Source organism: Sus scrofa, chromosome 3 (assembly GCF_054392235.1).
Source record: "Sus scrofa isolate SSC_HxYL_T2T_F1_AM1 chromosome 3, Sscrofa_HxYL_maternal_Yorkshire_Landrace_v2.0, whole genome shotgun sequence".
NCBI classification, from domain to species: Eukaryota; Metazoa; Chordata; class Mammalia; order Artiodactyla; family Suidae; genus Sus; species Sus scrofa.
Window position 1 is genome coordinate 28729035 of NC_139385.1, and position 14888 is coordinate 28743922.

Here is a 14888-nt window from a genome sequence, read left to right on the forward strand (position 1 = left end):
GGTGCGCCCCCCTCCCCCACCTGCTCTGGGGGAGGAGGAGGAAGCGCTCTCTGGGCGATGCCCAGGCAGGCATCCATTGCAAGTTCCCTGTCCGCACTGGCTGCAGCCACTCCAGCCCAGCATGGGCAGGAGCCAGGCCCTCGCCTTCTGTAACCTGATGCTTGCCTGCAGCACCTGGTTTCCAAGCCCCCTCCTCAGGGAAGCTGCAGCCAGGGTCACAGTGACCTTATCCCTGCTGTGACCTTCTCTGGGCCTCCTAGCAGCGCCCCACCTGTGACAGCCAGAGGAAATTGCTTGGGGGAGAGAGGACTGTGATGGCCACAGGTCTGAGGTTGGTCTGGACCAGGCAGGGTCCCCCAGTCTCTGCTCTTTCACCAAGTCACCTGCCTCCACTAGCAGCCATCCTTGAGCAGAAAGCAGATCTTTGCCTCCTTCTTTTTGTGTGTGTGTCTTTTTTAGGGCCGCACCCGCAAGCATGTGGAAGTTCCCAGGCAAGGGGTCGAATCAGAGCCCTAGCTGACAGCCCAAGCTGCAGCCACAGCAAGGTGGGATCCAAGCCGCGTCTGTAACGCACACAGAGGCTCATGGCAACGCTGGATCCTTAACCCACTGAGCGAGGCCAGGGATCGAACGTGCATCCTCATGGATACTAGTCGGGTTCGTTGCTGCTCAGCGGTGACGGGAACTCCAATGAAGAACTTCCTTCTTGGAGTTCCCGTTGTGGTGCAGTGGTTAACGAATCCGACTAGGAACCATGAGGTTTCGGGTTCGGTCCCTGGCCTCGCTCAGTGGGTGAAGGATCTGGCGTTGCTGTGAGCTGTGGTGTGGGTTGCAGACGCAGCTCGGATCCCGTGTTGCTGCGGCTCTGGCATAGGCCGGTGGCTACAGCTCCAATTAGACCCCTAGCCTGGGAACATCCAAATGCCACGGGAGCGGCCCTAGAAAAGGCAAAAAGATGAAAAAAAAAAAAAAGAAAAAAAGAATAAAAGGACTTCCTTCTTCCCTACAACCAGGTGTGGAGCCTTCTCCTCTTTCCACCTGAACTGGCTTGAGCCTCACACTTAAAAGGTGCAGACACTGATGGGATGCAAAATGATGGAGCCATAAAATGCTCTGGCTCTGGAGTCAGGATGCCTGGCTTAGAATCCCAGCTCTTCAGCATCCTATCTGTGTCACCCCGGGCAAGTAAATCAACCCTTCTCTGCCTCAGTTTCCTCATCCATACAACAGGATCATCACACCTACTGACTGTGCTAATCCAGGGGTTGGCAGATTTTTTCTGTCTTTTTAGGGCCACACCTGCGACACATGGAAGTTCCCGGGCTAGGGGTCTAATCGGAGCTGCAGCTGCCAGCCTGCACCACAGCCACAGCAACACGGGATTTGAGCCGAGTCTGCAACCTACATGGCTCACGGCAACGCCAGATCCTTAACCCACTAAGTGAGCCCAGGGATTGAACCCACATCCTCGTGGATCCTAGTCGAGTTTGTTACTGCTAAGCCACAATGGGCACTCCAGCAGATTTTTTTCGGTAAAGGGCCAGAGAATAAATGCTTCAGGCTTTGGGGACCATGGCGTGTCTGTTGCCGCTGCCAGCCGTGGGAGCGCAGACGCAGCCACAGACAATTTGAGAACGAGTGGGTGCGACTTTGTGTCCCATAAAACTTTATTATGGACACTGAAGTTTGAATTGCATACAATGGTCATGTCACAAAATGTTCTTTTGATATTTTTAATGATATGAAAAATAAACACCTAACCCTTTCTTGGGTCACAGGTGAAACCAGGATTTGGCCTGTGGGCTGCAGGTGGCAGTCCCCTATGCCAGTCTCTGCAAGTGCTTAGAACAGCACGGCACACTGCTCTGGAGGCGACATGAAGCACCTGTTTGGGGCTCGATACACGTTAGTTCATATCCTCTTGGAAGATGTGAATGCGGCAGGAAGCGGTTGTCCACGGTGGCTGGCTTGTTGGTGTGGGGCAGCCCTCTGGGGGGGCTACAGGGTCTGCTTTGGGGGAGGAGAAGCTGAGGTGGGTTATCGGGAAATAATCCACTATGCCTTGGGCTAACACTGGACAGGCGGGTCCCACAGTGTCCTTGAAATGGCCCTTCTCTGCTTGGGGAAGGGGCCAAGGGCACTGGTTTAGCTGCCCAGAATGTGGCTCCCCAGCCAGCCCAGAGGGAGGACCTCCAGCCACACCCCAGGCCTCCCAAAGTGCACCCCTTCGCTCTACACCACTCCGAGGACCTTGGGCCAGCTCCCCGCCTGGGGGCACAGAGCAGACCTTGCCCCGGGGTCAATGATTTAGGAACAGTGTATTCCCAGACGGCTCCAGCCCCAGGCCTGGAGCTTCCTTCCTCCCATGCTTGACACCGGGCGGTGGTCTTTTGGCCTCGATACCTAAGGTCACATCCTTGGGTCCCAGCCCGGCCTGGGGGAGTGGCTGAAACCCCCCAGCTTGGGGCTTCGGAGGAGTCTTTCTTTCTCAAGATCTCGAGAAGAACTCTGTTGGGCTTCACTCCTGGCCTCTGTGCAGGCCGGCTCGGTTTCCTTGGCCCCATCTCTCTCTCTCTGCATGGCAGAGATGCTGAGTGTTTGGGCCGCGGGACTGATCTTGTCCTGGGCGGCTTCGAATGTTGCTGGGCAGGGTCCAACAGCCCCCTGCACATGCCCGGGCCCCATCTTCTTGTTCAAAGCAGACTTGGAGCCAGTGTCTTTGAAAACCCCAGAGGCAGGATGCAGAGGGTCCCTTCTGCGTGTGGGAGACAAGGGTCCAAGTTCTCAGACCATGGCTGGTGGTCCTGGCTCGATCTTTCTTCCCCACCCCTGCCTCAGGACTCGGCGGGCACCTGGGTGTCTGAGAGCTGGCTGGAGAAAGCCCTCTCCAAGCGCAGGGTGTTGTATCTGGGGGGCGGCGTGCCGGGCACCTGGGCCGCCGGGGCTGGAGGCAGGCGCAAGGCAGAGGTGAAAGTGGGCAGGTCATCGTCTATGTTGAGGGCTGGGTTGTCCCGGCCCTGAGGGCTAGGGGGAGCCTCTGGGCAGGGGGGCGCCTGTCTCCGGGCCCACCACCCCTTGGCTTTGTGCCACTGGTGGCGGGCAATGATGGAGAGGGAGTCGATGAAGAAGACCTCAATGATCTCAATGACGCAGACGACGGAGCAGCTCATCCACAGGCCCAGCTGACCCCCGATGTTGGACAGAAGCATCTCGATCTGCAAGGGAGGCCAAGCCACACCATCAGAAGTGAACCGCCCCCACTGCAAGCTGGCCTCAGGCAAAGACGCTGGTTGCCAAGGGAGCCACCGGCTAGCTGTGGCCCTGAACAGGTTTGGGGTCAGATGGGAGCAGGCTTCCTGTCCCTCCTGAATCTTCCTGCTTTGATCTGAGGCTTGGGTGGCCTGGGGTGGCCCTACTAGCTCAGGCTGGATCCCCATAATCTGACTCGGCTCCCCAAAGGCCTGGCAGATGGGCACATTTGCACACTCAAGACAGGTCCCATGGATGGAACCAGAGACTCTCATACTAAGGAAAGGAAATCAGAAAGAGAAAGACAAATACCATAGGATATCACTTATATCTGGAATCTAATATATGGCCCAGACGAACCTATCTACAGCAAAGAAACAAACTCTTGGACGTGGAGAACACACTTGTGGTGGCCAAGGGGGAGGTGGGAGGGAGTGAGATGGACTGGGAGTTTGGGGTTCGTTGCTGCAAACTACTGCATTTGGAGGGGATAAGCCATGAGCTCCTGCTGTGTTGCCCAGGCAACTAGATCTAATCACTAGTGATGGAGGATAATGCATGAAAGGGAAGGCATATATATGGATGACTAGGTCACTTTGCTGTACAGCGGAAATTGGCAGAACACTGTAAATCAACCATAATAAGAAATATTAAAACAACAACAGCAACAACAACAGGTCCCAGAAGGAAGACACTCACGCTATTGGCGGGGCTCTCCATGATGGATCTCTGGTTCAGGTCTTTGTAGAATATCAACAGTTTGGCCAAGTCTGTCCTGCAAAAATGCCAATGGGCAGGGCCACGCTGGACACCTCTGCACTCTGCCAGCTGGCCAGCCCTTCAGCAGGGCTGTCTCCCTGCTGCCCAGCCCCCAGCACGGCTCAGGTTCTGAGCTCCCCCGGCTTTTTAGAACCCAGCCCGTGGGTTCTTTCTACAGGATTCTTTCTACCCGGCAGGGCACGTCTCCGGCCTGGGCCATTCATTCATGCAAAACCCATTTCCCCACACACGTCAGTCTCCCCCTGCTACATCTCCAGAGCCCTCTGCTCTCCAGTAAACCTTGACATTGTACTTGTTTAATTGCAACCTCCAATATGTACAGGAAACAGGCGGGTGATGCAAATGAGTGAGGCAGGCTGGGGATAAGGTAACAATGACATAATAACAGCGAGCACTTATTGACCCCTTTCTGTGTTGCTAAGCACTGGTCCAAGAACTGGTCACTCATTGAATTCTCAAAACAACCCTATAAGGTAGGTATGTTTTATTTTATTTTATTATTTTGCTTTTTTTTTTTAGGGTTGCACCCATGGTATATGGACGTTCTCAGGCTAGGGGTGGAATCAGAGCTATAGCTGCCAGCCTACGCCAAAGCCATGGCAATGGGGGATCTGAGTCTTGTCTTCGACCTACGCCTTAACTCATGGAAACGCTAGATCCTTAACCCACTGAGCAGGGCCGAGGACCGAACCCGTGTCCTCATGCATACTAGTCAGGTTCATATCAGCTGAGTCACAACGGGAACTCCCTATTTTTTATTCATTTTTTATTTGTACTATTTTTGGTCATGCCCATGACATGCGGAAGTTCCTGGGGTGGGGACTGAATCAACGCCACAGCAGTGACAGTGCCAGATCCTTCACCTGCTGAGCCACCAGGAAACTCCGGTAGGTAGGTTTTAATCGCCTCCATTTTACAGATGTGGAAACTGAGACATGGCTTGGTTAAGTACCTTGCCTGAGACTAGACAGCACATGATTGGCAGAGCCAGTATTCAAGCCTAGTCAGATCTGGCTTCAAAGTTTGTCTTCTTAATCACTGAATGAAACTGCCTCCTGTCGGGACTGTGGCAAGCTGGCAAGGTCATGTTTGTGCCAAAGGCAGCCATTTCTCAGATCTTTGGTGCTCTATAAGAATGGAGGTTTGCTGTCGCCAGAATTTTTGATCTTTCAGGAAAGGCTGGAAATAATGGGTTACTTTCATGGAGCCAGACTTGACCCAGGAGTTACCACTTGGCAACTCTTGGTTTAGTAGTTTGCATTTTTTGGGGGGGGGGCACACCCACAGCACATGGAGGTTCCCAGGCGAGGGGTCTAATCTGAGGTACAGCTGCCAGCCTACACCACACCCACAGCAACGCCAGATCTGAGCCGCATCTGTGACCTACACCACAGCTCACGGCAACACCGAATCCTTAACCCATGGAGCAGGGCCAGGGATCGAACCCGCAACCTCATGGTTCCTAGTTGGATTTGTTAACCACTGAGCCACAATGGGAACTTCCAAGAGATGAATGTGTATTGCAGATTATATCTAACTCATGAGTGAAGAACCTGCTGAGATGTTAAAAGTGCTGGGCAATGTGGAGATAGGAGTGGCCCAGAGAGATGTGAGTTCATATGGCAGCCCCCACCCTCTCTCACCTTTGCTTTCATCTGCTCAGGTCCCTGAACTCCAGCCTGGCTGATTTTTGCTAAAGACCCTGCAAATGATTTATTTATTTTTTGGCCCAGGTTTGCAGCAAGTGGAAGTTCCTAGGCCAGGAACGGAACCTGCGCCACAGCAGCAACTCAAACCACTGCAGTGACAATGCCCGATCCTTAACCTACTGAGCCACAAGAGAACTCCGGGAAGCGAATTTTGATGTGGAAAATTCAAGTGGGATTAGAAGCTGAGTGGCTCAGTAGAGTGTTTTTCTGAGTGGGTCAAGATATACCAGGAAGCAGAGTTCCCTTCGTGGCTCGGTGGCAACAAACCCGACTAGGATCCATGAGGCCTCAATCCCTGGCCTCACTCAGTGGATGAAGGATCCAGCGTTGCCCTGAGCTGTGGGGTAGGTCACAGACACAGCTCAGATCCAGCGTTGCTGCGGCTGTGGTGGAGGCCGGCAGCTGTAGCTTCAATTTGACCCGTAGCCTATGCCGCAGGTGCGGCCCTAAAAAGCAAAAAAAAAAAAAAAAAAAAAAAAAAAAAAAAAAAAAAAAAAAAAAAAAAAAAGATCTACCAGGAAGCCATGAAATAAATTTACTGGGCCATGGCCAGTACCTTCTACAAAGTGAAAATAGGATAGAAAGGATCACGTTGCATCCACAGAGAAAGTCAAAATTTTTATCACCTGATACGGGCACTAACCACTCAGAACTGCGCTGTGACCAATTGGTTTGGCTCTGTGAGTGTGCGACATCTGAAAACCAGCCCGAAGGCACTGCACATATTAAGGGAGGGCTATTTCATGACACTTTTATTTGGGTTATGCATTCAATGGGCCATAGTGGGAAAAGCACTCAGTCCAAAAGCTTGAGAGCCCCAGGCCTAGAGCAGGGCCTCGTTCTTGATAAGATCTCAATAAATATTGGTCGAATAAAGGAGTGAAGGAACAAGGAAATGATGAGGAGTTCCCGTCGTGGCGCAGTGGTTAATGAATCTGACTAGGAACCATGAGGTTGCGGGTTCGGTCCCTGCTCTTGCTCAGTGGGTTGACAATCCGGCGTTGCCGTGAGCTGTGGTGTAGGCTGCAGACGCAGCTCGGATCCTGCGTTGCTGTGCCTCTGGCGTAGGCCGGTGGCTACAGCTCCGATTCAACCCCTAGCCTGGGAACCTCCATATGCCGCGGGAGCGGCCCAAGAAATAGCAACAACAACAACAACAACAACAACAACAACAAAAGACAAAAAAAAAAAAAAAAAAAAAGAAAGAAATGATGAGACTCATGGGACATTTCCACCCCCTGAGACCCCGATTGGACAAGGACTGATACAGGTAATTGAGCAAGGCCAATGGGAGAAAACCACATCTCTCTGGACCCCAGGTTGGTACCCCCCCATCTTTAAGGAATAAAAAACCCTATAGGACAATAGAGAGGGGGGCTCTTCTCCCCACTTCCAGCTGTCCTGGGAGCTATTTGCTTTCCTGTAATAAAGACTTTGCTTGCTTGCTTAAAAAAAAGGGGGGGGGGGGAAATGAATGAAGGAATGAATCAAACGAGCAGGTTGGGACTGGGGCCAGCAGAAGCAGAGAAAGCAGGGCCAGGGTCCACTTACTTGTTGAGTTTTTTCTTTATTTGCTGGCCTTGGTCCCAAGTGAGAACAGACAGCAACCATTTCTGCAATGGAGAGAGAAGGAGTAGCCTGGGGCTGCCTGGAGAGACGGGAGCCAGCCCGTCTGCCCTCCCGTCTCAGCACCAGCCCTGGACCGGGTCTCGCCTGTGAGTCATCCCTGAGGCCAGAGGACAGAGCCAGGACATCAGGCTCCAGGCCGAGGGCTCCCAGGGGGGAGATGGGGCAGAGGACTTACCTCGGAAACCTCTGATGGCCATTGCGCCAGGCTGGTGGTCAGTGTCCACTCCTTGAAGCTAAGTAGAGAGGGGCACGTGGAGTGAGGGTGGGCGGCCCGGCGCAGCCCAGCTCTGCTCGTCCCGCCCCTCCAGGTCCACTCACCTGCAGGCTTCCTTGCACACAGACTGGCAACCCAGCTCTTCCCGTACAAAGGCCTGGGACAGTTGGTAGTAGCAGTACACTGGGGGACAAGATGGAGGGTGGCATTGAGTTTGGGGGCCACAGAGCCCTTCCTAGGGATTTCTAAACGGTGCCCCCAGAGACTCCTTTGAATGAGTTCACCTTCCACTCTCTACAAACACTAGGTCTCTGGAAACAATTGCTGCCTTGAGATTTTTGAGAGACAGTAGGTGGCCAATGGTTAACAACATGAGTTGGGTTGGAGGGGCAGGTGGGCTGCTCTTGCTTTGGGCTTTCTTGCTCCCTGGCTGTGTGACCTTGGGCAAGTTGCTTGACCTTTCTGAGCCTCAGTGAACCGTTTGGTGAAAGGGTACCAACAATCGTTTCCGCCTCCTAGAGTTGACAGATGGAGGTCATGTTCTTAGCACAAGCTGGGGTGTAGCATTTGGTTCTTTTTGGTTTTTTTTTGTCTTTTTTTGCCTTTTTCTAGGGCCACACCCATGGCATATGGAAGTTCCCAGACTAGGGTCCTAATCGGAGCTGTAGCCGCCAGCCTACCCACAACCATAGCAACACGAGATCCCAGCCATGTCTTCGACCTACACCACAGCTCACGGCAACGCCGGATCCTTAACCCACTGAGCGAGGCCAGAGATCGAACCCGCAACCTCATGGTTCCTAGTCTGATTCATTAACCACGTAGCCACGACAGGAACTCCAAATTTGGTCCTTAATTAGAAAGGATAACTCCAGGAGTTCCCGTCGTGGCTCAGCAGAAGCGAATCTGACTAGTATCCAGGAGGACTCAGGTTCGATCCCTGGCCTCGCTCAGTGGGTTAAGGATCCGGCATTGCCATGAGCTGTGGTGTAGTTCACAGGTGCGGCTCGGATCCTGCGTTGCTGTGACGGTGGTGTGGGCTGGCAGCTGTAGCTCCTGTTTGACCCCTAGCCTGGGGACTTCCATAGGCTGCCGGTGTGGCCCTAAAAAGAGAGAAAAAAAAAAAAAAATATATATATATATAGCTCCAGCCATGCTTCACAATAGGAGTGAAACTCACAATAGGAGTATCTCTCTTACCAATACCCACCCAATAGGGGTGGGGTCCTGGGAGCGCCTTGGCTATTGTCAGAGCTGGGCTGCCCCTGCTCCTGGGGTGTGTTGGGGGTGGGGGGGAATGGGTCGCGCACTCACTCCAGTTGGGGTGCTGCTGGTAATTGCAGTAGTTGGCTGGCGGAGGCAGAGGCTTACTGTACTGGGCGCACCCACATTTCTCCACCATCTTGGCCTGGAAGCATGAGTTAAGGCAGATCTGAAAGACAAGACCCAGGAATTCCCTTCACTTCCTTGCACGTGGTTGCCTCCCTCCCTCGTTCCCTCTGTCAGACAGTCAGCCTCCCTCAGCCTTGGCAGACGGCATAAATTTGCCCAGCACATCACCGCCGACTGGGCTTGGGGTGTGGTCCCCTGACTCCAAAGGGACAAAGCTAGACCCTTGATGGGGAAATTAAACAGAGATGCGGAGGGCCAGGGTGGGCTGGAGCTGAGGTTAAGGTGGTCATTCTTTATCGTGTGAGTGCTGACACAGAGGTCCGTGGGAAAATAGGACCAAGTGCCAAAAACCAGGGAGAAACAAATAGTCCTTTTTTTTTTTTTCTTTCTTTTGTCTTTTTAGGGCTGCACCCATGGCATATGGAGGTTCCCAGGCTAGGGGTCTAATCGGAACTGTAGCCACCAGCTTCCACCACAGCCACAGCAACTCGGGATCCGAGCCACATCTGCGACCTACACCACAGCTCACGGCAATGCCAGATCCTTAACCCACTGAGCAAGGCCAGGGATCGAACCCACAACCTCATGGTTCCTCGTCGGATTTGTTAACCACTGAGCCACGATGGGAACTCCTGATTGTTTTGCTCTTTCTTACAAGCAGGCATTCTCGGACTACAAGTCTCTTTTCATTTAGTGTCTCTACCAATGCACTTGGCTCAGCTCTGATGGAAGCTCTAGGACTCAGTGCGGGCAGAGGGCACCTGGTCCTTTTATTCTGCTGAGATGATTCTCACTGCTCTCTCAGTATCCTGGTGGGAGGTGACACGCAGCCTCCCAGAACATGAGACAAGTCATAAGAGCTGAGCACACCCAAGGGTTGATGTAGGTAAGACACCTACCGAGTGTTGGGGACCGGAGGCCACCAGAAAATACACCTTGTTTAATGAGGCCACTCCACTCACTGTTTATCCTGTAGGCATATGGGCCCAATGTTGCCAGATCTTGTTTTTCAAGAGAAGCTAGAAATCTGGGTTTTCTTGTGAAATTCCCTGACTTTTAAACACCATCCAGAAAAACCAGGCGAGCAGGGTGGAAGGGGCCTGAGATATGCCAGTTAGCAGCCCCTGATCCAGTCCAAACCCCACCTCGTGACAGCTGAGGATGACGCAACTTGCCCAAAGCCATCAGCGGTGAAGGGCACCTGTGGGGCTGGGAGCCAAGCTCTTGACCCCTCAGCCAGTGCCCCCCCCCAACCCCCCACCAGGGCTTCCTCCTGTCCCTCCCTCGCCAAGCCTCATTTAAGAAGCTGGCCCGTCTCAGCTGTACATTCTGTTCCATGCAAACCTCGGTGAATCCACTAAGCTCTGGTTACAGGTGGATGGAAGAGGAACCAGCCAGCATCATTTGCTCTTGAGGTCCTTGGATGAACCCCAGGATTCTCGCCCCAGTGCCAGACACACCCGCACTGTGTCACGTGTCCCAGACACACCCGAGCTTACATATAACTTTGTCTCCTGGGTCCAGACCACAACCCGGGGCTGAGTGCCACCTCCAGCCTGTACCTGCAGGGAGTAGGCAGCGCCGTAGATGTTCTCAACGGGCACGTCGCTCCCATCCTCTGTGCACTGGCTGTAGGGTTCGCCCAGCTTGAAGGACTCCGTCTGTAATCATAGCAGCATGTGTTCAGCCCTGCCCGCCCCCAGGACCCAGGCAGCGAGCAATGCTTGCGGCTTCCAGGAGCTAAGCAGCCACCCCGTCATGGATTTAATCAATAATGTTTTTTGGCCTTTTTGTCTTTTTTAGGGCTGCACCCACCGCATATGGAGGTTTGCAGGTTAGGGGTCAAATGGGAGCTGTAGCTGCCGGCCTATCCCACAGCCACAGCAATGCAGGATCCGAACCGCGTCTGCGACCTACACCACGGCTCACGGCAATACCAGAGCCTTAACCCACTGAGCAAGGCCAGGGATCGAACCTGCATCCTCATGGATGCTAGTCAGGGTTGTTAACTGCTGAGCCGTGATGGGAACTCCTGATTTAACCAATATTTACTGAGTACCTTCTAGGCAGCTGGTGCTATCCTAGGCACTGTGGAATCCACAATGATCGAAAAAGCCAAGTTCCCTGCTCTCGTGGAGCTCACATTCTAGTGGGGTAGATAGACGGTCAATAGCGAATATGTAAACAATTTTGGACAATTTTCTTTTGGCTGTGTCCACAGCGTGTGAAAGTTCCTGGGCCAGGGATTGAATCCAAGCCACAGCAGTGACAATGCTGGATCCTTAACCCACTGTGTTACAAGAGAACTCCGATTTGGGATTTTTTTTTTTTTTTGGTCTTTTTTAGGGCCGCACCTGTGGCATATAGAAGTTCCCAGCTTAGGGGTCAAGTCAGAGCTGCAATTGCCGGCCTCTGCCACAGCCACAGCAATGCCAGATCTGAGTGGAGTCTGCGACCTACACCACAGCTCATGGCAATGCAATGTCGGATCCTTAACCCACTGAGTGAGGTCAGAGATGGAACCTGCATCCTCATGGATCCTAGTCGGGTTCGTTACCGCTGAGCCATGACAAGAACTCCTGGGATAATTATTATTATTATTTTTATTATTATTGCTTTTTAGGAATAATTTTTGATAGTGGTCAATGAAACTTGCTAGAGAGCCTGGAGGAATTGCGAGGAGGGGACAGTCTTTCCCAAGGTGATTAGGGAAGCTGTCTTTGAGAAAAAGGTTGGCTCTACATGGAATGGCCAGAAAGAGCTGGACTTGCCAAGAGGTGGAGAAGGAGGCTTAGGCAGAGGGAGCAGCAAGGCTGGAGGGGATGGGGGGGCAGGGTGGCTGGAAGCCCATAACAGGAAAACAGTCACTGGAGATGAAGTCAGAGAGGGACCCAAATCCTGATCATGCTGGCCTCCAACACTGTACTGAGAAATTTGGGTTTGGATTTGGTGCACAGAATGGTGGTGAGGGGAGTTTCCATCGTGGCTCAGGGCAACGAACCTGATTAGGAACCATGAGGTTGCAGGTTCGATCCCTGGCCTCGCTCCGTGGGTTAAGGATCTGGCATTGCCATGAGCTGTGGGGTAGGTTGCAGATGCGGTTCTGATCCCGCATTGCTGTGGCTGGGGTGTAGGCCAGCAGCTGCAGCTCTGATTAGACCCTTAGCCTGGGAACCTCCATATGCCGTGCGTGCAGCCCTAAAAAGAAAAGAAAAGAAAAAACAGAATGGTAGCAAGGCAAGTGGTGGTGGGGCGGGGGCAGGAGGGGCTAGAAAGACGAGCAGTGACTGTGCTGCATGGGATTCTTGTCCCGGCTAAGAACTCATTTCCTACCCTCTTGTTTTCTGGCCCCAGAAGCTGACTTGGAACAATGCACTTTCTTAGAAAAGACCAAGGAATGGCCAGCAGAGTAGCATGGTACCCGGATCCAAGGAAGTCAGAGCATCATAATTCACTATTCAAAAGCCTTATTAAATTATGTTTTATTGGCAGAGACTCTTCACCTGCCACTTGCATCCCTCACAAGCTTCCTATCTTAATAAATCTATTTCTTGCCAAAAAAAAATGATGTTTTATTATGGCTTATTGAGTTTGGCTCTAGCTTAATATTTGTAACTGCAAATAAATAATCCAGATAAGCTAATTAAGAAAGAAAAGCATAGTATGTCCTACGGGGGAGTAATAAGAAGATAAATTGTGACCGGAGTGTGTGTGTGTGTGTGTGGGTGTGAGCGCATGCGTGCAAACTTTTGCTTTTCTTGAGATTGGGGAGGGTAAAGGGCAAATGGATGGCAGATTTATGGGAGGTAAGAAATTTTTTTTTTCTTTGAAGAGTGGCTGGATAGAGAGAAAGATAACTGTGGAGAAAGGAATCAAGGTGTTTGGCACAGGTAGAAACGGCAGACATGCCAAATGGCTATCGTCTCTGCTTGAAATGTATCTGCTGATCCCTCAGTCAATTGCAAATACCCGCCAGGGCAATAGATAGTGCTCATTTGAAAACATTTAAACAGAAAGAAAGAAAGAGAGAGAGAGAGAAAGAGAGAAAGAAAGAGAGAAAGAGAGAAGGAAAGAAAGAAAGGAAAGAAAGAAAGAAAGAAAGAAAGAAAGAAAGAAAGAAAGAAAGAAAGAAAGAAAGAAAGAAAGAGAAATTGGAGTTCCCATCCTGGCACAGCGGAAACAAATCTGACCAGGAACCATGAGGTTGAGGGTTCGATCCCTGGCCTCGCTCAGTGGGTTAAGGATGTGGTGTTGCCATGAGCTGCGGTGTAGGTCACAGACTTGGCTCAGATCCCACATTGCTGTGGCTGTGGCTGTGGCTGTGGTGTAGGCTGGCAGCTGTAGCTCCCATTCGACCCCTAGCCTGGGAACCACCATATGCCATGGGCGCTGCCCAAAAAAAAAAAAAAAAAAAAAAAAAAAAAATTTAAACAGAAGAAACAGAGAGAAAAGTCTGATTAACCTCTTCTCTAGGGTACACACTGCAACAAGTCAGATCCCGATCTCAGGCAGACAGACATAGACTCACACATGCCCTTTGCCCTGCCATCTCCCCTTCTCGCTAATAAGAAGGAGCGCGTGTCTTTCTGTACAGAATAAACAGGCTGACTTCATTCTTCTAAGAGCTGGGTAGCGAATAGCTTTAGAGCCTCTAGTACATGCCAGGGCTGGGCTGGGAACTGGGCACAAAGATGCCAAGCAGTGGCCTCCCTCAAGGGCACCTGGGTTCAGTGCTACCCTTAAGCTTCTCCCAGCAGCAGGCTCTCTGGTCAGATGTGCCTTGGAGCTCCGAGGTCCTGCTAAGCTGTCCTAGAGTGTTAGCTATGGGCAAAACACAAAACCCTGGCATTTAGGTGAGAGGGTCTGACAGGTAAGCAGGTAAGCCCTAGGCAGCTAGCTAAGGTGGCTGGGGCTCCCTCTGCTTCAAGAACCAGCCCATGGACCACTTCCAGGAAACTGATTGTGACAAGTCATAGTCCGATTTTTATGCTTTTTGAGTACTCAATGACTCTTTAGTCTGAAATGATGTTTATCAAATTCAGAGCTCCTGGGTTATTCTGGTTGCCTCCTGAAGCAACTGGGGCTGGGGCAGATGGGGCCAATGGCCTTCACAGACTAGAACAGAGGTCTTTGGCTTCTTAAAGCCTTGGCTGGATGAACTTGGGCAGAGTCCTGGCACTCTCTCTGTCTCTGCCTCTCTCTCTCAATCCCCTCTTCCTTTCACTCTCCAACTTCACCGTCACCCTTTCCAAACTGCTGATCTGGAGTTCCTGTTGCGGCTCAGTGGTAACAAACCCGACTAATGTCCATGAGGACTTGGGTTCAATCCCTGGGCTCGCTCAGTGGGCAAAGGATCTGGCATTGCTGTGAGCTGTGGTGTAAGCTGCAGACGTGGCTCGGATCCCGCGTTGCTATGGCTGTGGTGTAGACTGGAAGCTACAGCTCTGATTCAACCGCTAGCCTGGGAACTTTCATATGCCTTGGGTGCAGCCATAAAAAGACAAAGAGAAGAAGAAGAAGAAGACGAAGACGAAGAAGACAACGAAGACGACGAAGACAAAGACGAAGATGAAGACGAAGAAGAAGAACTGCTGATCTAGGGTGGAGAAACATTTTGGCTTCTGCCTGGACCCCTAGGTACACACAAATGAGAATGGATATATATGTATATGTGTGTGAGAGTGTGTGCAGTTTAGATGGATGGATAGATGGATAGACAGATAGATATGTGTGTGCTGTGTGTGCATGCACAGCTACGTGTAGTTGTGATTAGGTGTATGTGTGCATATGTATGGTATGTGGGTATGTGCGAAGGAACAGGACTCATTTTATCAAACCAGGTCCTATCTGCTTCTTTCTGCGAATCCTGGGGAGGATGGCAATTGCACAGGAGTCCTTAGCTCACCTCTTTAAAG

The 14888-nt window shown here is 51.8% G+C and overlaps 1 protein-coding gene across 3 annotated transcripts in view; it reads right to left on the bottom strand.

Annotated features, from left to right (window-relative positions):
- Nucleotides 1-1649: 1649 nt before the first annotated feature.
- SCNN1G (sodium channel epithelial 1 subunit gamma) overlaps nucleotides 1650-14888 on the bottom strand; it is a 35453-nt gene continuing 22214 nt past the window's right edge. The window contains exons 7-13 of one of the 3 annotated variants that reach the window (XM_003124543.5): nucleotides 10536-10634; nucleotides 8896-9013; nucleotides 7686-7764; nucleotides 7543-7600; nucleotides 7290-7351; nucleotides 3949-4024; nucleotides 1650-3215 (exon numbers count right to left, since the gene is read on the bottom strand). In XM_003124543.5, coding sequence (XP_003124591.1) covers nucleotides 2835-3215; nucleotides 3949-4024; nucleotides 7290-7351; nucleotides 7543-7600; nucleotides 7686-7764; nucleotides 8896-9013; nucleotides 10536-10634 — 873 coding nt within the window. In that variant the 3' untranslated portion in view covers nucleotides 1650-2834. Of the gene's footprint in view, nucleotides 3216-3948; nucleotides 4025-4516; nucleotides 5424-6771; nucleotides 7352-7542; nucleotides 7601-7685; nucleotides 7765-8895; nucleotides 9487-10535; nucleotides 10635-14888 lie in introns of those variants that run through there. The other 2 variants (XR_014840587.1, XR_014840588.1) reach the window with 2 other exon arrangements.